Source organism: Cucumis melo, chromosome 8, assembly GCF_025177605.1.
Source record: "Cucumis melo cultivar AY chromosome 8, USDA_Cmelo_AY_1.0, whole genome shotgun sequence".
In the NCBI taxonomy this organism is placed as follows: domain Eukaryota; kingdom Viridiplantae; phylum Streptophyta; class Magnoliopsida; order Cucurbitales; family Cucurbitaceae; genus Cucumis; species Cucumis melo.
Window position 1 is genome coordinate 313216 of NC_066864.1, and position 27690 is coordinate 340905.

At 33.7% G+C, this 27690-nt stretch overlaps 6 protein-coding genes across 9 annotated transcripts; 4 read left to right on the top strand and 2 right to left on the bottom strand.

Moving 5' to 3' along the window:
* The first annotated feature begins 468 nt into the window (after positions 1-468).
* On the top strand, positions 469-1023 carry LOC103485295 (uncharacterized). The gene has a single exon (XM_008442849.1). It carries the CDS (start codon positions 469-471, stop codon positions 1021-1023), a length of 555 nt encoding a protein of 184 aa, XP_008441071.1.
* Positions 1024-3145: 2122 nt separating this feature from the next.
* LOC103484270 (glycine-rich RNA-binding protein 4, mitochondrial) lies at positions 3146-6269 on the top strand. The gene is made up of 4 exons (XM_008441262.3): positions 3146-3466; positions 5433-5501; positions 5586-5692; positions 5800-6269. Exons 1-4 carry the CDS (start codon positions 3316-3318, stop codon positions 5935-5937), a joined length of 465 nt encoding a protein of 154 aa, XP_008439484.1. The 5' UTR covers positions 3146-3315; the 3' UTR covers positions 5938-6269.
* A 725-nt stretch (positions 6270-6994) lies between these two features.
* LOC103484271 (RING-H2 finger protein ATL74-like) lies at positions 6995-7762 on the bottom strand. The gene has a single exon (XM_008441263.3). The coding sequence runs from the start codon at positions 7631-7633 to the stop codon at positions 7121-7123; it is 513 nt and encodes a 170-aa protein (XP_008439485.1). The 5' UTR covers positions 7634-7762; the 3' UTR covers positions 6995-7120.
* A 484-nt stretch (positions 7763-8246) lies between these two features.
* On the bottom strand, positions 8247-11599 carry LOC103484272 (polygalacturonase QRT3-like). The gene is made up of 3 exons (XM_008441264.3): positions 11236-11599; positions 10899-11135; positions 8247-9517 (listed from the first exon to the last, which is right to left on the bottom strand). The coding sequence occupies exons 1-3, from the start codon at positions 11473-11475 to the stop codon at positions 8447-8449; spliced, it is 1548 nt and encodes a 515-aa protein (XP_008439486.1). The 5' UTR covers positions 11476-11599; the 3' UTR covers positions 8247-8446.
* A 5221-nt stretch (positions 11600-16820) lies between these two features.
* On the top strand, positions 16821-20815 carry LOC103484273 (uncharacterized). Of its 2 annotated transcripts, XM_008441265.3 has the most exons (4): positions 16825-17003; positions 17762-17996; positions 18667-18789; positions 20299-20815. In XM_008441265.3, the coding sequence occupies exons 3-4, from the start codon at positions 18693-18695 to the stop codon at positions 20520-20522; spliced, it is 321 nt and encodes a 106-aa protein (XP_008439487.1). In that variant the 5' UTR covers positions 16825-17003; positions 17762-17996; positions 18667-18692; the 3' UTR covers positions 20523-20815. The 2 variants fall into 2 exon arrangements, with proteins under 2 accessions (XP_008439489.1, XP_008439487.1); XM_008441267.3 differs by lacking the exon at positions 17762-17996 and having other exon boundaries at positions 16821-17003.
* A 1258-nt stretch (positions 20816-22073) lies between these two features.
* Positions 22074-27162, top strand: LOC103484275 (protein SUPPRESSOR OF FRI 4). 3 transcript variants are annotated; one of them, XM_008441268.2, is made up of 7 exons: positions 22074-22530; positions 23037-23137; positions 24588-24714; positions 24850-25268; positions 25779-25930; positions 26016-26069; positions 26300-27162. In XM_008441268.2, the coding sequence occupies exons 1-7, from the start codon at positions 22337-22339 to the stop codon at positions 26423-26425; spliced, it is 1173 nt and encodes a 390-aa protein (XP_008439490.1). In that variant the 5' UTR covers positions 22074-22336; the 3' UTR covers positions 26426-27162. The 3 variants fall into 3 exon arrangements, with proteins under 3 accessions (XP_008439490.1, XP_008439491.1, XP_050944461.1); XM_008441269.2 differs by having other exon boundaries at positions 26740-27162; XM_051088504.1 differs by lacking the exon at positions 22074-22530 and adding an exon at positions 22772-22790.
* The last annotated feature ends 528 nt before the right edge of the window (positions 27163-27690 follow it).

Genomic DNA, 27690 nt, shown 5'->3' on the forward strand with positions numbered 1-27690 from the left:
GGCAACTAACATAAATATTGAAGAAAATAAATTAAGAAAAGTAAGATTAGAGGGTTGGTGGGTGGCAAAGGTAACAAATTCCAACAAGGAAGGAAACGTATAGAGTATAGCATAGCCTCCTTAACTCCCAACCCATTTTAAAATTTTGTAGAAAGAAAAAAAATTAATTGACCAAAGAAAATGAAAGTGACATTATAAAAATATATATCCATTACTATCACTTTTAAAATTTTAATAATTTACCATTTATTGTCACCATTAGCTTTGATGTTTACTCACGTACCTTCCTGGAAGCATCACTTTCTTCCTCTTCACGTTCTCTTCCCTTTATTTTTTCCATATATGTTATAAATATTTATCCAATTGTCGTCCCAATTAATTCTTCCCATCCACCACACTATTCCCCTAATTGTTCGCTCTCTCCGCCTCCGTCTTTTAACTTCTTAATTTAATTAATTACTTACACACATGTCTATCACCAGCGATCAATGGGGCACCCAATTCTACGCCCACCACTCCCACGGCGGCGCCTCCACCTCTTCCGCCGTCGCCCACCATGGCCCCAACACTAACAACTCTAACTCCATTTCCAAGCCCCGGCGCCGCTCCCGGGCTTCCCGGAAAGCCCCGACGACTCTCCTCAATGCCAGCACCTCCAATTTCAGGGACTTGGTGCAGCAGTTCACTGGGTTTCATGCCGCCGGCGCCTCCTTGCCTTTGGGCAGCCATAAGGGTCCGGTCAACCTTAGCTTCGGCCAGGATGGAGACGATCACCTTCATAACAACCACCCCTCTGTTATGCTCCCTTTCTCCGACGGCCGCCTTCTTCAGCGGCGACAGCAGCCGCCGGAGCAGCGATTCCCCGTGGCGGCGGAAAGTAATGGGTTTTCAGTGCCGGGGGCGGAATTGATGGAAATTGAAAATCTGATTGATGAGGATTTGAGTTACGATCTGCAGGAATTGGGGATGGAGTTTTCTTCGTCCAGTGGGAATGGGAATTACGGCGGTGGATACTTCCATTGAACAGATAAGATTAATTAATCTCGTAATTAAATTAAGAATGCAATTTGTTGTAATAATATGAACACGAACAACGTACACATTTAAAAGGGGGCTTAATATGCTATACAGTATCTAGCTGCATGCTCTGTGTCCAAATTTATTTTGTTTAATCATCTCTTTTGTTTGTTTTTTCTGTCAATTTTGTAACACATCAGATTAATGAATAGATTATTTAATTCTCAAATCAAATTTGAAAGTTAACTTATGCAATGTGAACATTGCTGCAGGTTTTAAGTCTTTCAAAAAAAAAAAAGCATTAAATTAAATATATCATTTATGAGGTCTTTGACCTCCCAATTTCACTAGTTCCCGATTTCATTCAGTAGGGGTTTGGTTTAATGTTGAATTTTGTACATTTATAAAAGAAAAAAAATCATAAACCCAATCTATACTTGTTTTGAAGAAAATAAATAAATTTATCATTATTTTTTACTAACCTTTTTCTACAGTATTTTTCCTACACTACTTTTCTCTCAATTTCTCCCTCCATATTTATCTTCTGTCTTTTCTCCCCAAAATACTATTTTTAATGGTTAATTATTTTAACATCCATAGAGATATGGATAACCTTCCTACAATATCCGAAAACTGCAAAAGGAAGACCAACCACATTGAACTAACTGCATATCACTGTTTAATTAATAGAGATGAAAAAATAACGATATTAAACTAATTACACTTCCTTTAATAATTGAGGAGAGATCGATACTTATAAATTATATGTGCTTTTACTAATACGTATTAGTTATGTCTACATGATAATAAAATAAAAACAATATTACTATAAAGTGTTTTTTCGAAGTATGCGATACCATTATATTAGATCATAATCTTAAATAGTTATACATATTGAATACGAACTACAAATAACAAATTCAATAGATTCCAACAATAACAAGTTGTCATTCAAGAATAAATGTCGAAGATATAGTTAAAACATATTTGATTTTAAAAAAATAAAGGGGTATGCTGGATAAAAACAAATATTTTAGTAATTGATAATATTAAATTGAGAATATTGCTTGTTGCAGCACACCATTAAAGGAGTCATGTGGTGTCTAAGTGTTGACTTGAATGGAGTGATCAAAGGAAGGGACATACTCATAATGAGATGAAGGGCCATCATCTTCTTCTATAATTAATTAATTTTGTCTCAGTCAATGGTAAACTAATTTTGTTTGATTCTCAGTCAACCCTTTGAATACCAAAACTTATTCAACATTGTCTCTATTTTTGGCTCTACTTATTCTTTTTTTTAATAAAAAAAAAATTGATTTTAGCTATTATATATAAGGTATGATTACTTCATAATTACAGTGACGCCTATGTAGTACAGATGACAATCATAACTTTAATTACTCTATTTATAACAATAAATGATATTGTTTTGACAGTTTATATATGTAATTTTGGTGACCTAGTTTATGAAATACATAAGTTTTTTAGTTAATCGATTATTTAAAAATATCATTACAAAAAGCAGTTTAATCGAGACTTATTTCTTGAATTATATCTACAGGTGTTGATTTAGAATGTTATAGTATACAGGTTTATACATGTTATTTAATATAAAATAAATTCACATTAAAGAGGCATAATGATGATAAGCTTAAAGGATGATGGGGTGAGATTGAGCTAGTTTGGCTCTTATACATCTACCCTTTACGGCTTACATTACTTGTTAGCTATCCATACCGATTAAAGACAAACCAAACTCATTTAATCACAAACTTCTATTCAACAAAGATCTTTAAATCATCGTCGCTAGTAACATTCTCTTTCTCTATTATTTTTTTTTATTTATTTTCGTAAGTGTTCGAACTAACTTCCACGTATCTCGATTAATTTTATAAACAACACGTCGATCCTAGAACATTTTAGTGTCATAAAACTCATAGGTTCTCTTTCTTTAACTAATAATTTATATCATCATTAGTGGTGGTTTTAAGTTTCATAAAAGTCTTCTAATAATACAAATAAAAATAATAGTTTATTTTATAATAAATTAAAATTAGTTAAATTATAGAAAATAAGTCATAAACTTTGAGATAGTGCTGAAATTAAAAATGCCTATTTTTAAAATTGGCGACGAAAAACACATATATCAAAACTTACTAACAAAATAAATTTTCCAAAATTAAAACCGTCCGGTGTTATGAAAATAAGAAACCGCGAATTCGAGCTGTGAGGTGCGATCGATCGATCGAACGAGCAAAGCTCCAGGACGTGGACTGAGCAGATTTGGGCTCCAACATGTGGGCGACAACCGTCTCCTTACCTTCAATTTCAAATCTTCGGGGACCCGTTTTTCCGAATAATCCGCTTGTCGCTTCCAATCGCCCATCTCTGAATCTTCGAGCTTCTTTCTTTGATTATCCTCTTGCCAGTAGACTCATGGTTAGAAGTAAATTCACTTCCCTCTTCCTTTCGTTTCATTTGATTTTCTTGATTTCCCATTTCGAATTTTCCCCCCAATTTGTCGTGTTTGCTGTGATTTCAGTTTTTCTGTTTCTCCTCTTAGGGTTTTCCTGTTTCCTTCCTTTTATTTTTAGCTTTATTGGTTGCTGTCATGGTTTTGCCCTATTGTTGTTTTTTATGCTATTTTTGTGCCTTTGGTTTACTTTTCAAGGCTTTTTTCTGCTGAAAGTTTACGCTGTTGTCTGCCTGATTACTCTAATCAGATTGGTTTAGTTATTTGTTTGTTTATTATTAGCAATGATGAAATTGGTACGGAAGAATAGAAGACACCATGAAAGTTCGCGGTGTTCATTATGAATAACCTAGAAAGTTAGATATTCAATGCCATTGAATTGAAAAATTCCCAAGTTTATTAAGGATTGTTTATGGAGTTGTAAGAAAGAAATTGTCCCTACACGAAAAAGGGTGGGGGGTGATAAATTATCCCCCTCCCCAAGAAAGGGAAAACTGCAAGAAAGTCTTTGAACCTAAATTAAAAAACCTATCGCAAGTGAAATTGTTTATGAAACTGCAAACTACCTAGCAGTGAGAGCTGACCAGGACTTTGACCATGCACCTGTTTAAAAGGAAAATGAACTGTATATAAACTGGTTCAATTATAACACATCCTGGTGACAATGTTAAAAAAAAAAAAAAAAATCTTTTGTTGAATTGATCTAGATTGAAACTTTTCTTATATTTCCGTCTCTGCGTGTAGGTGACTAGAGATACAGTCTTCATTGTCTTGCTAATGGAAGTTTTAATGGCATAGTTTATTGCTTATTTGGCACACAAAACTTTTAGTTAAATAAATTCAGAAGCTAAAAGGATAGTTTTTTTATTTTTTTTTTAATTTTTTTAACTTTCCATGAAGGTCACACATATCAATTTGGTCCAATTTGATTCCTGAAAATGGAATTAGGAAGTAAAAGCATAATATTGTTGACACCTTAGATGTCCACTAACATGATGATAATGATGCTTAATGCAAGTGATGTGGAGCGGATAATAAAGCATTTATGGAGTACGGGAACTCATGTATTGATAATTATGTAGACTTTTGAGTTTCCACAGATCCTTTTTTCCTTATTTTTAAGAATACGGGCATAAAGGATTAATAATTTATTGGAAGTGAAAAAAAAAAGTTAAGGTGAACTGTGGCCCTTGGTGTATATATATGAAAATTATTCAGATCTTCCCGTTTGCCTTTTTTCTTCGAGTTTCCCAGTCAACTTCCTTCCCTCAATTTTCTTTTTATATGTTGTCCTGCAATATGAATGACTTTCACCCCGACCCCATTATCCAACCTTTGTCACGTTAATGTGGGTTTTCATGGAAAACTGTTGGTGTCGTTTTTCACTTATTTTAATTGATTCAAGAAAGGTGAGAAGAGAAGAAACAAAGTAGCATTACCCTCCTTTCTATTTGTTTAGCTATTTTTATTTTAATTTTTTCCTGTTTTCGTTATACTGATAATTTATTTAGAGTGCAAGTTCTGTTTATGCATGGTGTAACTTAATATTAGTGAAAGTACAAAGTCGATAGAAAACAAATACAATAGGAAAAGAACCTTTCCAAACTATCTTCTGAAGTAAACTAATTGAAAACATTTTTATTAAGAAAGTAGATTTCCAATAATTTGTGAGAGAAGTTTAAGAGGGTATTGTTCACTTCTAATTCATATGCCTTCTGAAACCAACTTTTTCTTCATGAGTTTTCTTCTGCTATTTTCTCGTTCTTGTTTTTTTTAATGTCTTGTGAAGCCTTCCGGAATGTCATTATGTCTAGATTTTAAGAAGTCTTAGGAGGTTATTGCAATATCGAATCAATGGAATACTTTTTCTCGAGCACCTTTGAATGCTCAAATGCTGCTTCCATTTAGATTTTTTTTTTAATTAAAAAACTGTATGCAGATTTACCATACTCCACCAATGAGAGTCGACTGCAAGAAGAATTTTCAAATTTTGGTGAGATTGCTGAAGGTAATTGCAGTTTTTGTTGGCTAATCTCCAACCAAGTCGAACAAGCTTTTTAATCTTGTTGCTTCACTTATCAACCCATGGCAGTGTTGTTAGCAAAAGATCGATCAACAAAAAGACCAAAAGGATATGCGTTTATTCAATACACTTGCCAAGACGATGCGATGCTTGCACTGGAAAATATGGATTGCAAGGTTAAAAACTTCACCTAGCTTTGTCTTTTGTAGATAATGTTGTTAATGTTGCTTCACCTAGATTTGTCTTGAAAGTTAATGTTGTTTCTTCTGTCTCCCAAAACCAGATATTTGATGGAAGGACGATCTATGTGGAAATTGCAAAACCTGGTAGCGGTTCCTTTGGAGGATACCCAAGAACCTCTGGACCCCCAAAAGAGCGGCCTAACGTGGAGCAAGAAGATATAGCAGATTGTTGGTATTGAGCTTCCTTTTTCTGAGAAGCACAATATTTATATAGGAAAGAGATGGCTTGACAGTTAATGACAGTTATGCCCAATGAGATTTAGATCAATTTCAAAGAATCTATGAGTGTTGAAGTGTTTGCTGAGATGGATTCATTTCATTTATTTTCATAGTTCCAAGCGTTAGATGCTGATAAGATTGTGAAGCTCTTCTCCTGTATTTTGTAACAGGAACAAAATATCTGTATTTGTAAATACACTGTTTAGGACACTTTACTGCATCTCGCAGTGCGTATTGCTTTTTGTAGCGTTGCAATTCAGATTGTGGAATATGCGGAAATTCGTAAAGCAAATACCTTTACAAGTCCAAAAAATCCTTATCCAGTAATCAGTTTCCAAATTTGAAGGGCATTATGTTTTTGCAATCAGATTTTAATTTCTTGACTTGCACTCAGCGGGTTTCATTTCTTGCATTATACTCATGATCGACTTCCACAATCCACTAACCTTCAGGAAGGTTTCACCCAGCTAAGGCTGGTCAAAAACAATTTACTTCTTAGTTTTAAATGTTTAAAAATTAAGCTCATTTCTTGCATGGATATCTACTTTTTACCAATGTTTTGAAAACCAAGCTAAATTAGCTAAATTGGAAAACTAGAAAGGTGATTTTTTTAATTTTGGTGTTTGCAATTTGACTAAGAAATCAACCCGTTTTACTCCATAAATATTCAAACTCTTGTAGAATTTTGAACAAAAAAATAAAATTTCAAAATCAAGTAGTTACAAAACAGATTTAAATTTTCTACTCGGGGACTTGATGTTGAAACCATGGAGGTGTCTTCAAGGGGAATAAATATATAAATTCTCCTGTGTCTTCCACTTTTAGACGGGTTACGGTCCAACCACTCAAAGTGCTTTGCTCTATCTTCTCAAAAGGGAGACAATTCTAAAGTAGCTTTTATTTAACTTTTGAAACTTGATCGATGGATGTGTCGACTCTATACAGTTATCTAGTTTTATAGCCTTGATCAATAAAGTTCTACCTTCAACTCAAAAGAAGATAATCAAAAGAAAAGGAAACACCAAAATCTAGTTTTATTGCTTACTGACTTCAACTAATTTTATCTACCAAGCTCAACTCTTTATTGCTTACCTGATTAACTTTACGTCTACTGCCTCTTCATTTGTTCAAATTTACTTGATACTACACAATGTGTTCTATAGAATCCTTGGACTTGAGCTGATGCCTGCAGGTGGGGCAAGAAGAGTGAGACAGCAACCATTTATCAATGCAACTGACATGGTACCTATGAGCACAGTTCGGCAACACTCGTATTGTATCCCCATTTGAGAAGTCGATGAGGCAGATAGCACAGGCTGAAGTGGATGAAGGCGAAGGCGAAGTCGGTGATCCAGAGTTCGTGTAAGTTGAAGTTGGGAGGGCAACCACGTCTTGCTTCTTCATGCCCGAGTTCAGTCCCCTTAAAGCCACCCATTGGACTGTTTGTCTAAGAGAGTGATTGGCACATTGAAGTATACATATCAGCATGGTATTTAGCCCAAGCGTGCAAACAACGGCACAAACAATTGCAACCACGATAACAATGAGGTTGAAGTTGCCACCTAGTTCATGCTCGCGAGGGTCCATGATAGACACACTTGGAGATGGATTAAGGGAAGGAGAAGAAGAGGGCTCCATGAACGAAGAAGTGAGCATTTTCCACTAGGTGAAATGGCCGAGAAGGAAGCAATATAAACACACAGACAAAACAAGTCGAGATGAAGAAACATGAGATTTGAAAAAGGGCATATGATCAAATTAGATATTTGTGCCAGGTGGGTTGAATGCAAGATGGAGAATGAGAATGTGATGGAGAAGTAGTGGGGTTATTTGAAAAATGAATCAACCTCTTTTTTCTTTTCTTTTGTTTGTGCACTATAAACAGAAAAGATAGTCTCATTGTCTCTTCACTTTTCTCTCATCTTTAGCACCAAACAAAAACAATCAATTTTCCATGTGGCTCTATTTTGATTGTTATGCGTCATTCTTACCAAGAATCATTGAGTGATGAAACGGGCTGAGCGGAAATTGGGCTGAGGCCGAAGAAGAGAGTAAATTGGGCTGAGCGGCCCAAGGTGCTGGCCTCGGCCTTGGAGTTATTATTATAATACAATTACTTAAAAAAAAAAAAATTGATGGATCGATTGATTATTTATTTATTATTATTTGAGTGTGTGATGTTGGTCGTCGGCGTGGGTTTAAAAAAGAAGAAGAAAAAAAAAAGCAAGTCTTGTCTTTATCGTTCTTCCAGACTTCAAAAAACATTGCGAAAGCAGAGAACAAAGCCAACATTGCACATTGCCTTTTCTTACCCTTTTTCGATCCTTCCACCCAATTTTCAAATTTCAAAGTTGAAACTGCCAATCTCTCGACTTATTTACACTTTCTGTGGTCAAATCCAATCATAAATTATTTCATTCATAGAATCTAGTTATTAACTTTTCTTTTTTTAAACCATTCTATGTCTAACTAACTCATCCCCTGATCCACCGTCGCAAACACGCTTCCCACCACCGCAACGTCCGTCTCAATCACCACCTGATTATCCGATACATTTCTCACTATATGCTTCGGAAACCCATTGTCACTGCTTCGAAACGTGTATTGAACGTTCTTAATGAGATTTGGAAACAACAGAACAGGATTGAAATCCAGAACCCATGAAGTTCCGTTTCCTTCTAATTCTGCGCTTCCCACCGTTGATTTCGCTTGCATTCCTTTCACGTTGTTCCTCTCTACCGCCACTTGATCTATTTGCTTGAATGCCGATTTGGATTCGTCCAGTTGAACGATGGCCACTCCTTTGTCCGATCCACTGAACATATTGTCCACGATGTTCACTCCACTCGCCACGCCGTTTATTGATTTCAGCGTAATATAAGAGTCGCCGAGGAAGAATGTGTTCACAATCTGGAGTTGAACTGGATCTTCCGCTACGATTCCGGTGTAATCCATGTACGAATTCAGGATTCTTGTCTGCGTTAATCCAGGTAATTGCAAGTAAATTCCTGTACCCCCGAATCCAGTAGCCTTGTTGTAGCAATGAACGCCTGTGAGAACGTTGGCTTGACCGCTGACGAGGATTCCAGTGGCGGCGGAGAAAATGACAACGTCAGTGATGGCGTTGTCATTGCCAACGAGACTGATTCCAGTTCCGGAGAAGTTTCGTTCACCGGGATCGCCGCCGGCAGTGATGTGCTGACCGAGGAAAGAGGTGCGGATGTAGGCCTCGTGACCGCCTTGAACTGAAATACCGATGGTGGTGAAATGTGTAATGTAGCAATTGTCGATGGTTATTCTCAAGGAATTGATGACGGAAATGCCGCCACCTCTGAAATTGGAATCCAAGAGAAGGTCTTTGAAAGAGATATATTCGTAACTGTAGGATGAAGAAGAAGAAGTAAGGATTGCGTCATGGGTGGAAGAGTTGTTGATGGTTTTTTGGTTATTAAAATTCTTGGCGGCTGAGGAAGACGATAGTTCGATTAGGTATCCATCCGAAGGAAAATCATCTGAAGCTCGTAGACTTCCTCCATGTATCTGAAATTTATAAAAAAAAAAAAAAAAAAAAAAAAAAAAAAAAAAAAAAAACATCATTTCTTCACACCCAAATACCAATTTTATGTTTCTTTTCTGTTTTTTGTATTTTCAATAATTATACTGAAGATTAATTTTAATTTTGTAAAATTGAGTTGTTTGCATTTTAATTTTTTGTTTGATATTTTTCATAAACCCAAGATTCGAAAATCGATTTTTCTGACTCATTCCAGTAGTACACATGTGGGTGTATACAATTATAAAATACACAAACGGTGTTTAATCTTTTATATAAATAATCCACACGCACAATGCGTTTTTGGAAATTGTTTTTTTAAATACTTTATTGTTTTAATTTTTATATAAATTATATGACATTTCAATTTTCTCTATGAAATTTATTACATTGTGTGGAATAAATAAAGAGTTTGTATAGATGACTTAAAAGGTATAAAGTAAAGAGTAGATAAACCAATTGGGAGAAAACTTGAAAAAGAGAGCATTAAGAAAAGAAAACTTAATTTATTAATGGATGACTTCGTGAGGCATCAAGAAAGCAAGATTTGGATATGAAGAAACAGAAATGCGTTTCCGAAAAGAAATTAATTAATTGAGACCAAGAAAAACAAACCACATTGTGTTGAAAAAGTAATGCTTTTCTTTCCATTTTCAAACACAGCTACCCCTCAAAATTCTTAGTCCTTCTCTTTGACGTGAATGCCAACATACATACCCTTGTTTGCCATTTTTTATTTTTATTTCTCAATTCAAATCGTGCCATCCCTAAACTAAATCTTTTTATTTAAAAAACATAGAAATATAATCTCTTAAATCCATATGTTTCGTACCCACGAAAATAGATTTGACAAACACAAATAGATCATAGAAAAACGACCTCAATTTTATTTTTTCATTTAAAGAAAAAAGAAAAAGATAAGACTAACTTTACTCCAAAGAAACTATCAATTAGAAATCATGTAAATGTGTCCTGTGATCATTAAAATGAAAACTTATTAAACTATGAAAAATAAAACACTAAATTAAATTTAAAATTTAGTGGTAGAATTGATGAAATTAAAATTGATTTTGGAAAAAAAGAATAATAAAAACAAAAACAAAAACAATAAGAAAACAAAGAAATTAATTTGTATGGAGTTGGCGAAAGTGAATTGACTTTTATGACCCTCATAATAATTTTCAACCAACAACCTTCCTTCCCAATTCTACCGGGCGTTACCAAAATTAGTTGCACACCACTGCTCTCTTCACCTAATTAAACCCTTTTCAATTTCCAATTAAATTCAACTTTTCTTTTTTCTTTCTAATAATAATGATAAAATAGCACAAAAGCGAATCCTGTAAAATCAAGTGCGGGAACGCGTACCATGACATTGCCTACACCGACACCCGGTAAGCGCAAAGGACGACTAATCAAGAAATTTCCACCGTCCAGATTAATCTGAACGCCTCCTAGATTCCTGATGCCGTCCATCAACGAGCCTTCACCGTTGGAATTGTAAACATCCGAAAATGCCTGGAGAAGCGATTCTGTACTGTCGGTTTTTCCTGTGGGATCGGCTCCATACGATGTCACGTGATACACACGAGCGCCAGATGGTGGCTACACCAAGAGTAACCACATCCCCCAATTACATTCGTTAACACATTTTACCTAATGATTCGGTAAACGTTCAAAATTTAAGACAAAAACAATAACTTACCGTAAAACTGGGACTTGGGGCAGAGATGGCCGAATCGTGGCGAACAGATAGGGAGGACTTGAGTTTGCGTAAATTAGAGAAATGGCGGTGGTAATGGGAGCTTCTTCCGCCCGAAAAATGGGTGGCCGGCGCCGGAGAAGGATAGGAGTAATCCAAACTTGGTGATGCAGTAGAAAGAAATGGGAAAAATGGAAGGGATGATAATATGAAAAAGAGAAGTGGTTTTGATGCCATTGTCATATTGGTGTGTGGAGAAATATTGTTTAAGGAGAAGGGGGGTTTGGTTTTATAGAGAGAAGGAGAGAGAGAAATGAGTTAAATTAAAAAACCTAAAGGTGGGAATTTGGGATGCATGGAGAAAAGAGAAGAGGTTTAACTCCAAAAAGAAACCAAAAGGGTCTAAATAATTAAATAATGTTTAGGGAAATGTGATAAAGAATATGATCGATATAGCAAGAACTTGCAAAATAACATCATTATTATTTTCTTTTGTAAGGTTTCATCTACCTCTCTTTCTATATTTGTTGAACTAAAAAAAAAATAAAAAAATACATAATAATTTGTAAAACGAGATAAAAAGGCTGTATTTTATAAAATTTAACTTCTCAAAACTCTATAATTAATTTGTAATTGGTGAAATGGGATATTCACTTTTTTCAGATTTGATGTTCAATTTTTTATATTTTCATTTTTTTTTACCAAAACTATTGTAATAAAAATAGCTCAAAGTCGTGATTGCTTTTTTTTTTTTTTTTTTTTAATTTCTACAAATTCTTACAACGTGCTTAATTTTTCTAGGAATTTTTTTTATTTTTTATTTATTGCTAGTTTATACAATTATTGTATTTAGTGATTATTACACCCAATCTCTTGACATGTACATGTGTTCTTTAAATTATAATACATAATTAGCATGTTGTGTAAATGTTGAATAGATCAATTGCCTAATAAGCAACAACTAAAATATTAATGAGAATTTGAAATATGATTTTAAAAACCATAGAATAAAGTCTAAAGTTGAATCTAAGAAATTAGGAATAAATGGAAGAGAAAGTAGAAAAGAAAGTGGGACATGTGATAGTTGGTTTAGAATGGGAAATTAAGTATATGGAAAGAGAAAAAAGAAAAGAAAGTTTTTTAAAAAATAATTTGGTGTGGTTTGGTTTGGTAGCCTAACGAAATTGACAAAGGGGTTTAGGGGTAAGGTATTTTTACCAACTAAGTAAAGGTTATTGTTGAAGCAACCCCAAACCCCTACCTATGTCAATTTACCCTTCCTCCTCCTCCTCCTTATTATTATTATTATTATTATTATTATTATTATTATTATTATTATTATTATTATTATTATTATTATTATTATTATTATTATTATTATTATTTTATTTATGTAGTTTATGATGTCACAATCTGACAATTTTATTATATATTTTTCCTTTTCCATTTTTTAAAATGAAGTCAGATTTTTTAAAAACTACAATTTCTCGTAAGTTCTGATTTTGTTGTTTAAAATATTAGTAAAAAGTAAACAAGTCGTGTGTTGATAGTCTGAACAAAGGAATTCAACTTAATGGTTATTAGATATGTTTTTTAAAAGCGTGGTTTAGAGTACATCGATAATTATGTGATTCATTTTATTTTAAACTTAAAAGATTAATTTTGGCTTAAAATTTTGAAGGTAAATGAATAATGTAATTGACAATTACTGAATGAGGGATTAGCTTCAAAATATATGTTTGTAATAAAAATATTCATAATTATTATTTAAATTTTAATAAAGTTTGATGGTGTTTGGATCTCGTTTGTGTTCGTTGTTGTTGTTGTAGCCCCCTTGTGAACTTGACCTTCTCTCAATCTCAGTTTGCTTTCCTAAGTCGTTGCATGTATAAGAAAGGTTAGCACCGATGTTATGTCAAGCCTACCATATTTAAATGTCTGAGGTTATATAAAGTGTATAGTTCATTTAAACATATAATTAAGCCACAAAGTTTAAAGCTTTTTTTTTTAAAAAATGGTGTACTTTTCTCTCTTTGGGGTTATCAAATGAGAGATTTTAGACTCTTCCTCAAACAATTGCCTTTAGTTACTTGTAACACCAATGTTGTCGTGGCTGGTTTCAGCACCTAAAGTTGTAAAAGCATCAAATAGAGTGCAACTCAACAAATTATCTTGATTTGGTATACATTTACTTGACTTTGCTCGGCATTGACTTTTTCTTATGGCGACACATATTTTCTCGTGTCTCCTCTTAACACCTTATAGGTTTGGTTATTGACTTGGACAATCATCAACAATTTTATATATTTATTGTGCATTAAAAAAAATGATAGGATAACAAATAATAAATGTATTTATATGTTTTTTAAACCTTTGAAATATAAAATGATGTAGGTATAAATGTATGTGTATGTTTTTCACAATATGCTTTTTATGTTTAATTTCATGTCTAATGTTGAGTGACGTGAGCATAATGCAATAGTTAAAATATGTTGTTTTAAGGAAAATTATCATAAAAATATAAAGTTTGGCGAAATATTTACATTTCATAGATAAATCAAGTGTCATAATTTTTTTTTTAGTTTTTTTAATGCTTTTTTTTTATATGTGAAGTGTGAATAGTTTGTTTTATAATATAAACATTATATATATATATATATATATAAACTTATATTATAAAGGAAATATAAATGAATATTAAATTGATTACTTTTAATTTTTTTTTTCTAATTGGCACAATGCTGATTGTTGTCTCTTTTGCGTATAATTTTGGTATAATTTATTTTCGGGTACGAACGAACGATCACTTACTTATTTTTCTTCTCCTCGTCATTATTTGTATAGTCTATGATTTTATAAATGTGTTGGTACAGAGCCTAAATGTGGTAATAATTAATTGGAGGAGATGATTAATTATGACCGTATTAAATGTGGTCTAAACCTACAAACATAGAATGCAACAGAATGACAAGATGGCAGCAAGGGCTATTGGAGCCTAAGTTATTTCAAGCCTCTCAATCTGACTACGTGACATTTGTTGTTAAATTAAGCTATAGTCTAAACAGAAATCTCAACATCCATTTGAAAATGACACATGGATAAATAATTATTGATCATATATATCTCGAGAAGAAAATAAAATTTTCAAATAACTTCACCCCACTCATTATACTGTTTTAGAAAATTAAAAAAAAAAAAAACAAAAAAGCATTTTTGGTTGCAAAATTTAAATTAAAGTTATTTTTAATAATTACATTGTAAGTGATATATTTAGAATTAGGTTTCAGAAGAAAATGATGATAAATAATGGGGGATATAATTGAAAAAATTAGGACAACTAACTTATGGGAGAAGTAGACATTATATATAATGAAATAATATATATTAAGATTGGGAACATTATAAAAGAAGAAACCTTGAATGGGAAGTTATTCCAAATTGGTTGGATCCAATAATTGATTAAAAGCGTCCCATAAACTATAATGGACCAATTTTACAACAAAGCACAAAACAAAACAACTTTAGATTTCTCATGTTAATGTCGTTATATTAAATATGTTTTTTCTGGAAACGAGTTAATTGTTTACCAATTTATATGATAAAAATTGGTATTAATAACATAAACATATATGACACAATATATTCTTTTTTTCTAGAAATATATAATAGATTCTTCGATCAATTAAAAAAAACAACACATATTAAATGATATTTTTAAAAAAAAATATAAGAAAACCGCAAAATATTTACATTATATACAACAATTTTGAAAACGAAAAAAAAAAAAAATTGATTTTTTTTTCCGTGTATTTTTTATATATGTTTAGATTTTGTTATTGACTTTTTTAATTCTTATTTATTTTTTTGGTACTCGTTTATTTTTTTATACGATTATTTAGATTTAGCTAACGATATGATTTTTTTCAAAATTATTTGATTCTTTATACATGATCTTTTAAATTTTATTATCATAATTTAAATGACGTAAAAAAAAAAAAAAGAGAAATACAATAGAAAGAAATCAGATGATGTAAATAAATTACAGCAGAAAAAATAATAAGATAAGAAGAAGAAAGACGATAGAAAAAAATTATAGATGATAAAAAATACACAACGACAAACCTGTAATATTTAAAAAATAGCTAACTATAAATATTATACATATTGTAAATATTCTAATAGTTTGTTATATTTATGAAAATTTTTCAAGTTATTATCAAATTTAATTAATTGTTTAAATAAAAATATATCATCCAAACTCAATAAATTTCAACTTGTTATAAAATAATAATAACTTTCAGCTAATATACTTATGATTCATATTTTATACAGTATTTCACTGTTTAATATAAAATCTTACCGTCAGAGTGTTAACAAATAGTTTGTTTTATTGTGGTTATTAATTATATTAAATCATTTAATTTAAAAACAACATTTTCAAATATACTAAAATTTTAAAATTTAATTTTAATAAATATTCAACATCATGTAATTAATTTTCAATATTCAATTTTATTTTAATTGTCTTACTTTATCATTATCATAAACTATTAATTATATTAAAATTTAATTTAGATCAATATCAAAGTTTTATAAACTAATCATAACAACTTTTATAAAGATTTTCGAAATTTTCATAAAATTAAAACTTGATATTTTCAATGACATCGATATTTTGAATCTTACCTAACATATATTTTAATTTATAATAAGTAACAATATTGCATGAAAATAAATAAATTGAAACAATTAATTAAAGTACATTACATTTTGATATGTTAATCGTCTAAGGTCTCCATACTCATCATAGTTCTTTCTTTCTCGTGCGATTGTAAAATCCATACATATATACAATCGTAGTAGAACACACAACATTATGATAGAATAAACACATGGATCATGCACCATCAAATAATGACATAATGACACTGTAAATTATTAATAGTTAAAAACAAGGGTGGCAAAAAAACGTCGACCATAAATCATAAAAGGAGACATATTGTTCATTCAATTTTTGTTATTTTTTAGATTTTACATTTACTTGACTTTAATTAAATAAAATAGGGAGTTCTTATTTGAAAAAAATTAAAATTATTTACCAACTATAGCAAAAAAGGAAATTATTTATGGTCACGTTGAATTGTTTCAATGTTTAATTTTGTGGAACTTTCAATTTAGTTTTTTTTTTTTTTTTTTTTTTTTACATAATAAAGCTGTTTGAATTAAAAGGAAAATGTTAATAAAAAACATTTGGAGGAGACTTATTTTTAATTTGATTATTAGTAATTAATTTGTTATTAACTTAAAAAAAACAAAATTGTTAATATGTTATTGATTTGTTGGTGAGGTCTGTATTGTGCCCTCATGGAATGGTGAGGGAGATGTAGTTGGAAAGTTGTTCAAAAACCATACAGCCCTAAAATCAAATAATTAAGAAAAATACACGAGAGAGAAAACAAAATGGATTGTTTCCTACATATTCAATCATATTGTAAAAAAGAAATATCATCTACCAAGAAGATTCGGAAAAATGACAAAAATGTTGGGTCTATTTTTACAATTAATCTTGCAAGTACCATATTTTCTAAAATACACATAATCCTCTTCCTTTTATTGTTTAGCTCTTCAGCCCCTTTCCTAAAAAACAAACCCTAACTACTCTTCTCCATTCTTCGACGTTCGGCCTCTCCCCTCCGATCAGACGACGCCGGCGACTGTAACTCCGATCAGACCACCCGCAATCGCCCTCCGTTTTGGTTTTCGGTTTAAAGGTTTCTCCCTTCTTCTTCTTCTTCTTCTTCTTCTTCTTCTTCTTCTTTTTGTGTATCAATGTTAGAGGAATGCTTCAAATTGGTTTGACAGAAAACACACACATGTGTTTACGTATATGTTTCTTATTTGTTACTCAATATAAGACGTAGTCCCAACCGAGATGTTGAAATTTATATGAAACATGGTTTAGGCCTTGGGCTTTTGTGGTACATTTTCTTTTTTGTGTATTTTTGTATTTATTTAATGTTGATGTGTACCTAGATGGTGCCTGGCCGTGAGTTTTTGGAATATTTACTGGAATTTTTGGTACGTTTTGAAGAGTACTGTTATGTTATAATATATGCTGTAATTTATCTACGAACATTATCACATATATTATTTAAAAAAATTGTCAATGCGTGGTCATGTCCTACATTTCTGGAAGTTGGACGTATTGCCAAGTCGTGTCGCATGCCAGTTTCGTGCTTCGGTAAAATACTAGAATAACTAAATTCAGGATAAAAAACTAAAGACTCTGCACATTTCTGTTCTCTTATGGGGTGAGCACATTGCAATCTTTTGTAATTATCACCTCAGCGTCGAGTTGTTGGTAAAATATTAGAAGTGCAATTTTAATGAAATTTATGAAAGTTATGATGTCCTTCGTTAAAATGGTTTAGGAAAGGCTTCAAGTACTGTAAAAGAAGCCTTGCCTTTGGTTTTTCAATTGTGCAGCTTAAAAAATACTTTAAGCTTGGTGTGTATTGGTAATGACCAGGGGTTAGGGAAGGCGGAAGGTGAGCGGCAGATCGAAAGTTCAAGGCGGTGCAAATTAGGACTCGTCGTTTGACGGTGTTTGCAGCAGGGCAAACGAGGGTTCCGAGGATCAAGCAGATCTGGGCAATTGGAACTCCACGAAGGAAAGCGGTGTGAACAGTACAGATCGTCGGCACGGTCTGGGCAGGGCAGCACAGTCGGGTCAGAGGCTGTTTATGGTGGCAGGGTGGACTGAGGTAGGCGGCCGCTGAAACTTGATAAACTGATACCATGTTGGTAATGGTATCTTATTGAATGAATAATTGGACGGTTCGTACAAAACATATATACAAAAGAAATAAAAGCATACAAGGAAAGTCAAAACTAAAGCTCAATATACGTGGTGATCTCGTATACATGGTAACATTAACAATACGAATTATGTATATGGGACTTGTAATAGCGTATGCTATTTATGTTTCTTTATGCCGCACGTCATACAATACTCTATTTTGCCACTTGCCCTTAGAATCTCCACAGGTGCAAGAATAAAGAAGAGGGCTGAACAAAGAGCTTACTTTAGTAAAGCCATCTCTTTTCTACTTTTTAGGTTTAGTTCTTTGTCTTCTTCTTTCATTTACTTACAGAAATCTTTCTACACCTTCCTTTTCCACTTAGAGAAATTGAAATCGATCTCATAAGGATTTCTTCTTTTGCTGTATGGCTAATCTCAAATCTTCTGGAATCCATTGTGTCCTCCAAGGAAAATCCTGAAACTTCTCATAAGGGTTTTGTTTGTGTGACCTTTTGTTTGTTGCCAAATTTGTTATTTTTTCTCTTTTGAAAAAAAATTGTTTGAAGGCACTTGAACTCTTATTCTTGTTTAGTATTTTCTTAATCGTACATCTAACAACTCTCTCTTTCCAGGCATTGTTGACAAATTGGAGGTACCAATGGCAAACGTCATTACGAAGTTCTTTATTGCATCCCTGTTTATGTGGATAACTCCCATCACATTGTTACATGGTTTTAACCATAATTGGATTCCTGGTAAGATTTATTGATATGACATAAAATCTAGCTACTATGAACTATGTGGTTGCTTTGCACTCGTTTGGTGGTCATCTTTTTATTCTGCACGGTTGTTTGTGAAGATTTGTGTTATGCATCCAAAGATTGAATCTTATGTTGTTGCCGGACGGTTCTTCTTTTAATTAGTGTGATTGGCCCCTTCATTAGAAGGATCAACTGCGCCCCCCTCCCTCCCACTTGACTGACTGGTTATCGCTTTGGTGGAAAGGCACCCCTTTTATGGACAAACTTCAATTCTAGGAAGCACGAACATGTGATTTTGGATGAAGTCTGTGTTTGACACGTTTCAAATGCTAATATGTCCCGGCTCTCAACACGTTTCGGACACGCGAAATCTGTAGGTTTTTTTTTTTAATTATTATTTTTAATTTCAGACACACGAGGCTGATTACACACCGTCAGATACACGTAGAAAAAGAAAACCAAACCTTTCTAAACAATCGGCGGCATGGGCATTGGAGGTGGTTGGTGGAGGAAGGTTGAACGAATGGACAATGGCAGAGGGAGATGATCGATGTGTGACTCCAACATTGGGGGAAGGGAAGCGGGAAATGATGACCTTTAGAAACCAAACTTTCTTGGTAGAGAACATTTTTTTTTGTTTGAGTTCTTCTGACTTCAATCCTTTCATTTCCCCCACCACACCCACCCTTAGAGAATTATTACTGAATTCAAGAGGACCGAGAGCTTTCTCCCTGTGCAGTATACCATCTGTCCAAAAGCATCCTTCATTTGGACTTCCTATTTGTGCCTCGATGTATCTGCATTTTTTTCCCGAAACCAAGCCTCTATGTATTTGTGATTGGAGGCCTGACACTAACTTACCTCCTTTTTATCTGAAGAACCCAGCCTCTTCTAGCTTTTTTTAATATCTTGATAATTACCGTTAAGTACAATACTATAAGTGGATTTTGGTCTTGTCTAGATGGTGTTACTTAAAAAGCATGGTTTAATATGTGATGGTCTAAGAGTGACTAGGGAGAGTTACCTCGAAAAATCAAATCAAGGATCTTTTAATGAAAGGTGTTTAATACGTAAGAGGTGGTAAGGCGGGAAAAGGGAGCTGTTGTAGAGTCCTTCCCGACCATCGAATAAAATTTATAGTTACCGATCTAAACTACTTATTCTACCGAGTAGCATTATTAGTGGAAACCTTGAGCCCCACGTGTTTCTTCCTAAACTAGCTTAATGTAAACTTCTCAAGAATGGTTGTTTGATTCCTCACTACCCTCTTTACTCATAACCGTTGGTCATTAACAAATCACTCTGACATTACCTCTGATTGGTTCCTTTAAGATTATAATCTTTCTTTTTAGCAAAAATGTCACTTCATATTGGTTGTTATTGTATGGTTATCGTCATATTACTATCGTCTTTTATTGGCCTTTCATTCATTCTTATAGTTTTGATCGTCTACTTTTTGTTGTGGATAACCTTCTTTTCTTCTCCTCTACTGTTCTTGGGCAGGTTCAACACGATTGAACCCTCATTCTCTTACACTATTGAGTGGATTCCTTGCTGTCATATCAGTCAACGTTGTCATTGTTATTTATATTATAATGGCAATGAAAGAACCTTCTAGTAAACATGAACCGGATCCTGCATTCCTTGCCGAGGCAAAAGCTAGCATAAACCAGTCTACTGGGAAAGCAGATGGCCCCTCGGAAGCTCACAATAAGAAGGAAGAATAGGCAATGAGAGAGGGAGGCTCTGATTAGGAACAATCTCAAGGCTAATCTCCCAGGAGTTTTAATGATAATCAGTTTGATGTGCGGTCAGACTGTCTGCTTGTCGATTGGGATTTGGGAAGAAGAAGGTTTTGTTTCACTAAAATAAACCGCGTATTAGATTTGATCCTGTGTTTCCACTAGCGATGTTCTTTACTATGTGTTGTGAACTCTTTGCTTCTGCCGTCATAACGTGAAGGGATGTATAGCATTTTGGGAAAATTACAAAGAAATTTAGATTATTTGTATTTGCGGAATCCGGATGGTTTCAATCTTTTCATGTTACGAGGAAAATACCATTTCACTACTCGTACTTTCAGCAAGAACAAGAGCTTTGAACCTTTCATGAAGTAAAATTTATGGCTTTCCTGCAGTTTGAATTGATGAGATAAATTAACATCTTGGCAAAGTCGCTTATCCCTTGGTCAGGTCTGAGCATACTCCCCCCCCCAAATTGTTCATCATCAACCAACTTGAAATGTTTCCAATTCATCTTATTAAGTTGTCTAATTTAACCATCATTTTTTGTCATCGCAAACTATGTCCACAAGGCACTTGTGAGGTTCCTGCTATTTATTGATTCATCTGTTTTAAATAACCTTTTTCTTCACACTAGTTTGCCTCATTTTCATTAAAGTATGTTCTCCTCCACCAAACCTCAGTTACAACAAATAAATCAAAATTCTTTTGGCTCAAACTGTACTTTAAGTAGTACATCATTAAGTTCATAATGAACTTGTAATTGTTGTTAATAGCACACCTAATTATAAGGGGGACTTGGTAAGTTTTTAGTCTTATCCTATGTAATGAGGTATGTATAATTAATTATGGAGTAAGCAAGTATTAATGTAATATTAGGAAACTTTTTAAGTGCACTCATTTTGTTTTCAATTAAGTGTCTAATTACAAGTTACTAACTTGTTGAATGAATTTTTTTTTCCACTTGTAATTAGAGGGAAATAAGAGAAACATGAAGCTATGTGTAGGATTTATTACTCGAAGTATCGAGAATATAGCACCCGTAGAACACTGGAAAACTCTCTTATCGTATGTATTCATACTTCTCTTAAATCACGTCACACACATCAAAACTTCAATTGATAAGAAAGTAAAAAAGAAAGTGGGAAGTGGAGTGTTGGTAAACATAGAATTAAATGTATCCTCATACATTCTAAAAATCTTAAAAAATAAAATAAAAAGTTTAACTCGTGAATTTTTTTAATGAAGTTTAAAACTAATAAAAAAAATAATAGGTGAAACTATACGCATGTTTTTTTTTAATTAATTTATCAATATTGAACGTAAAGTTTAAAAGTGAGATATCATTTTTATAAAAAGATAAAGATATTTATACATTTGTTAAATGATTTTACTCTACTAATAATTTATTAATGAAAAAAAATAAAAATAGAAGGCTACAGAAAGAAAAAGAAAAGCAATTTACGGTACAGCCTATTACCTATAGGTATACGGTATAGTATAAACAATATAAATTATAAACAACGATGCCATTGAGAAGGGGAAAAAAAAATTAGAAAGTGAAAAATCGAAAATTGGAGGTAGCGGGTAAAATCTGAGATCGGCGTGAGACAAACGAAAACCCCCTTCCCAGATAGGAAAAGGCCACGAACAAAACCCTAAATCTTCCTGTTCTCTGCTCGTTTGATTCTCCCCCGTTCTCGTTCCCCCCCCCCCCCCCCCCCATAATCCTGTGCCTTGGGAACTACCCGGTTAGTTTCGGGATTTGCATTCAGAGAGGCACGGTTATTGTTCTGGTTATGGGGAAGAAGAAGAAGAGAGTTTCGTCTAAGGTATGGTGCTACTATTGCGATAGAGAATTCGATGACGAGAAGATATTGGTTCAGCATCAGAAGGCTAAACACTTCAAATGCCATGTCTGTCACAAGAAGCTTTCTACTGCCGGCGGTATGGTCATCCACGTTCTTCAGGTCCACAAAGAGTCAGTCACCAAGTATGTCAGCTCTTTCCCTCGCTCTCCCTTTCTCTCCTCAACTAATCAACTTTTTCTTTTTTGGCTTTTTTGAGTGCAAAGATTCGAGGAATCGAGGGTATCTACTATTTTGCTCAACCTACTTATTTTACGACCGGTTGTGGTTTATAATTGAATTTATATTTCTTAATGTGTTTGAATGATGAAATTGTTCAGCAGCAATAAATTGTTTCATCGATGGACTGGATTATAGACTGCACACTGTCGTAGGAATTAATTTGGTAGAGTCCGCTTTTCTTCATTCCATTGATTTACACATGCTGGGTTGTAAGATTATGAAAAGATATTGAGATATTGTAGTGGGTAGGAAAAGATATACTAGGCAGAGTTGGCCCTTCCCTCAATGGAGCTCTTAATTTTTCTATGGTCAAACACTTTTCTATTAATTAGTTAACTTTTGATTCTTAACTGGTGTTTTTTGTACTTGTCACGTTTATATTCTAACCTTTGTGGTATTCTTGTGATAGAGTTCCTAATGCAAAACCAGGCAGAGAAGCAACAGATATTGAAATCTATGGAATGCAAGGGATTCCTCCTGATGTCTTGGCAGCACACTATGGAGAGGAGGGTGAGGAATCTGTATAACTTATCCATGCACTCTTTATTTTTATCTCTACTTATTATTATTGGTTATTCCTCTTCCTCTCAAACTCTTTCATGCATGCATATACATACGTGCAAATAGACTTATAAGAAGACAACGAGTTTATAGGTCTGTTATGCTTGTGTTTAGGCGAGGATAACTCTCCTAGAATTACAAGGAACTTGTATTCTTTTAATTTTCCGAACTCCCTATTATTCTTATTTCTTGTCTAATGGGGGACAATTATCCTGTAACTTGGAAGTTCGCTAAACGTTAATTTGTCTCACCCCCACCCTGATCATAGTATCTTGGTGTTTCTTTTTCTGATTGGATCAGTCTGCGTGTGTTTTATTATTAATTTTTATAACTGAAAATAATTGATATTTGATTTTTTTGGAAATGGAAATGGAAATGATTGATAAGATGGAATGTACAAAGGAAGAGTGCCCACCAAAGAAATTGGAAATTATCAACCTGCCTAGGCCACCAAAAAGGGTATTTCTGGAAGTTTTGGGTAAAAGTTGAAACAGATCAGTCATATGACCTTATGTCAGGAAGTTAGTTGGAAGGGACCTGTATCTATGTTGAGTTGGTAGCACATCGAGATTAGCATGGCTGTGTTCATTTTTGAATAGGTGACAATCTTCAAATTACATGACATGTACTGTTCAAGGGCCAAGGAGTAAAAATGTAAAATTTGACTAGACTAGCTGTTGTAGCCTGTAGGTTAGGAAACATAACGCTCTTTGTTTTGACAGTGGTTTGAAGAGGAATTATTCTTGCAAGTCATCCAATAAGATCTGAGGATGTTTGTGTTTGCCATTTGAATTAGTCGTTGTTCAGAAGTGCAAGGCATGAGACAATAGGACTTGTTGAGTTGAGAACCTTATTTTATGATGAAGGAGCTTGTTCTCGTTAGTGTGATAAGGGAGGGTGAACGGGTGGACCCATTAGACCTAATAGGTAATTAAATTATGAAGGTTCTTGGAGACCGATGCTTAGTTTGAGGCAGTAAACCTAGCTAATGACCAGATCTTCTCACAAGCTCTCATAAAATTTGTTATTCCTTTCAAGCCAATGACTCCTCTGACCACAAAGCCAACTTGCCACAAAACTTGACGCTTATCATGCTTAATTATAAATGTTCTTAATAGTCCAATATGCTTGTCATGCTTAGCTATTGATTGATCCTAAACAATCTAATGTTGTTGGATCTTTTTTTTAAAAAAAGAAAATTATGAGGGGGATGCGGTATGCTTACTTTTGCTGTTCTTCAAACTCTTCTACTCTCTTACATTGAAGGAGTTGATTTCTTTTCCTCTCTCCCTGAGCCTTTATACTGCTCACTGATGAATACCATTTTTTTGCATCGTTTCTTATTGGGAGTGGTGTTGGAGAAAGTGGTACAACTAAGAAATTATTGTCTTTCTTGTAGAAGAAGAGTCCTTGTCGAAGGTGGCCAAAGTGGAGATGCCATCAAATCAGATGGTTGGAGGTGTGGTGCCCGGATCGCTGGGTATAATGTACCCTCCTCAACCTGGTTTAGCTGCAATGCAACCTATGTAAGTATCTACCTACATTTTTCTCTTCCATTCACTATTACTGCTTAACTTGAAGTTTTTGCATCTTATTGTGTTATCTTCAGTAACATGTAGAGCAAACCTTGTTAATTTTTATCAATTACCATGTGACCGTAGTTATCCTTCAACTGGACAAGCGCAGCCTACTGCCTGGCCTGTTCCACCTCGTCCCCAACCTTGGTTCCCCCCAAATTCAGCCGTTTCAATTCCTCCTCCTGCCCCATTGGGCTATGCTCAGCAGCCCCTATTTCCTGTGCAGACTGCAAGGCCTCCACTTCCAGTATCATCAACTCCTATGCTCCAGCCTTTACAGATAACGCCTCCTGGATTGACTTCAACTGCACCTACAGTTTCTGTATCTCAACCGTTGTTCCCTGTTGTTAGTAATAGTCATGGACCTACCCAAAGCTCTCCTTTTTCTTCATCTACACTTTCAACAAGCATTCCTTTGACCTCGGCAGCAGATATCAAGGGCTCAGTGACGCATCTGGGTACCAACTTTTCTACAATTGGAAATCAAGTTGCAAACATTCCAGGTTCAATTAATTACTTTATGCTGTCCCTTATATTCATGTTTGTTGATAATTGAAGTTTGGCTTTTGCTTAAACAACTAATCTTAAATCTTATATGTTCGAGCATGTTTGCCACTTCCATTACTAATTTCAATTGAGACTACAATCTATGCATCTGTTACTGTAGTTTATGCTACAAACCCTTGCACAAAATTTCGAAAGTTAGTAAGCCATTATTGGACTGAACGTTCAATTTGTGTATGAAAGCGGCCAGTGCCCATCCAACATTAATGGGAATAGCCTTTTCTTCCTCCTCTATTCTTAAGAGATAAATCATTGCAATTTCCAAAAAAACTTATAATCTGAGGAATTATTAAAATTGTGACTACCAAATCCGTTTTGTTAGAACCTGTCTTTGTCTTGAAGTAGATTATTATTATTATTAGATATTTATATATATATATATATATATATATATATATATATATATAAAATTTACTTAACAGGTGATGTACCTGCATTTAATGCTGTAGGTGGAATACTAAGCAATTCACACTCCTATGCTTCGGGACCAAATACAGGTGGTCCTTCTATCGGTCCACCTCCTGTAATTGCAAATAAAGCTCCTACTCAACCATCAACAAATGAAGTATATTTGGTTTGGGATGATGAGGCAATGTCTATGGTAAGTTTTCTAGTGCGCTTGTTTACCATGATTTATCTTTGATATTTCCAACCTATTTTCACTTTCTTATGGTAAACATGTGCAGGAGGAGAGAAGAATGTCCTTAACTAAGTATCAGGTGCATGATGAAACTAGCCAGGTAAGTTATACTACAACTTAAATAACACGTGCGGTAGGCTATACATGTTTCTGATTTTGGATTCTTTGTGATATACATTTGGAAATGTAGGATGCGTACGAATCTGACTTTTAATTAATTTACAATTTATATAATGTCTTTTTCTTAGAACCTTGAGCCTGAACTCACTTTTTGCCTTGAAATTCATCATCAAATGTAAATGCTGTTTTCTTTTAACTGACATTTTCCAGTTTGCACGCCATACCACCAAATCTTGTGGGCATCAAAAGGCTCAAGTAGGTATTTATGTTATCCCACTTACGTGTGTATATAAAACCTTTCCAAATCTTGCTGTAAGAAGTTTCTACCTATTGTAACAATATGATTAAGAACGTAGTATATTCAATTCTTCCTTTTGGCTTTTCAATCTATTATATGTGATTCACTCTCCCTATGCTTGATGCCAAAGTGTGGGGAATTGGGTGGAACAAGATTATACCCTACAGATTTTTGCTCATTCGTAGCATCATTACAATTTATTTTATGATCGATCAGTGAATACGACTTTGACCAGGTCAGCCTCTTTTGCAAAGTTTGGCACCTCTTGCATAGGACTCAACCATATGATTTGGCGGTGGCATCATTTCTATAATTTCTGTCTAATCATTTTTGTGTTGTATTCTTGTTTCAGATGAGTTCAATTGATGCAGCCATAGACAAACGAATCTTGGAAAGCAGGCTTGCTGGCCGAATGCCATTTTAGTTCAAGCCATGAAGACAGTTTCATGAAGCTCCTCCACATAGGTCGTTCGTTGGCTGCTGTAGGTTTCAGAAGAAGCTATGACATTTGTAAGTCACCAGGGAATGTTGGGAACATATTTTCTTCACAGATTAACTCAAAACATCTCATTGAATTCATTGCCATAAATTGGATAGGACAGGACAGAGTTCTCTTTTTCATGTTTATGTTGTCTAGGCGATTTAAATGAGAGCAGGGTGCCTTCTTTTCTATCTTCTTTTATTTTCTTTTCCCTCTTTGTATCAATTTTATACCTCCGTTTTCACAAGAAAACCCTACTACTAGTGTTAATGTTAAGAGGAAGGTTTGCTGCAATGTTTTGTTGGTACTCTGTTCCTTTCTGCTCTTGGAAACATGTTCTGCAGTTAACATATGAAATTCTGTGTTTGAATGAAATTAAAATTGACAAAAGTATAACATCATGTAAGAAGTATGACTTTTAGGTCTGTTGAAACACTCTTGTCAACCTCCCTCCCCATGTTCCTAATTAAAATTGTTGCCCAAGTTTTATATGAATTGCTAAAAATAAAAAATAATATTATTATAGCCTCTATTTTTGAAATGATGAGTCATGTAATTGTATTAACTAAAATTTGATCTCAAACTTCACGGTAAAATTTGATTAGAGTGAGTTTTAGGCTTCTAGTCATTTTTTGAATGTGTAATACCGCATGTCATGTCATCATCATCGACTTTCTCTCTAAACTAAGTACCCCAATTAAAAATATTGATGTTTTTAAAACTTTACAAATGTATATTTTAGATTTCATTTTCTTTGTTTCTATAAATTCTAGTTATTTAGACAACAAGATAATGTAAAAAGAAAAATCAAAAAACAAAACT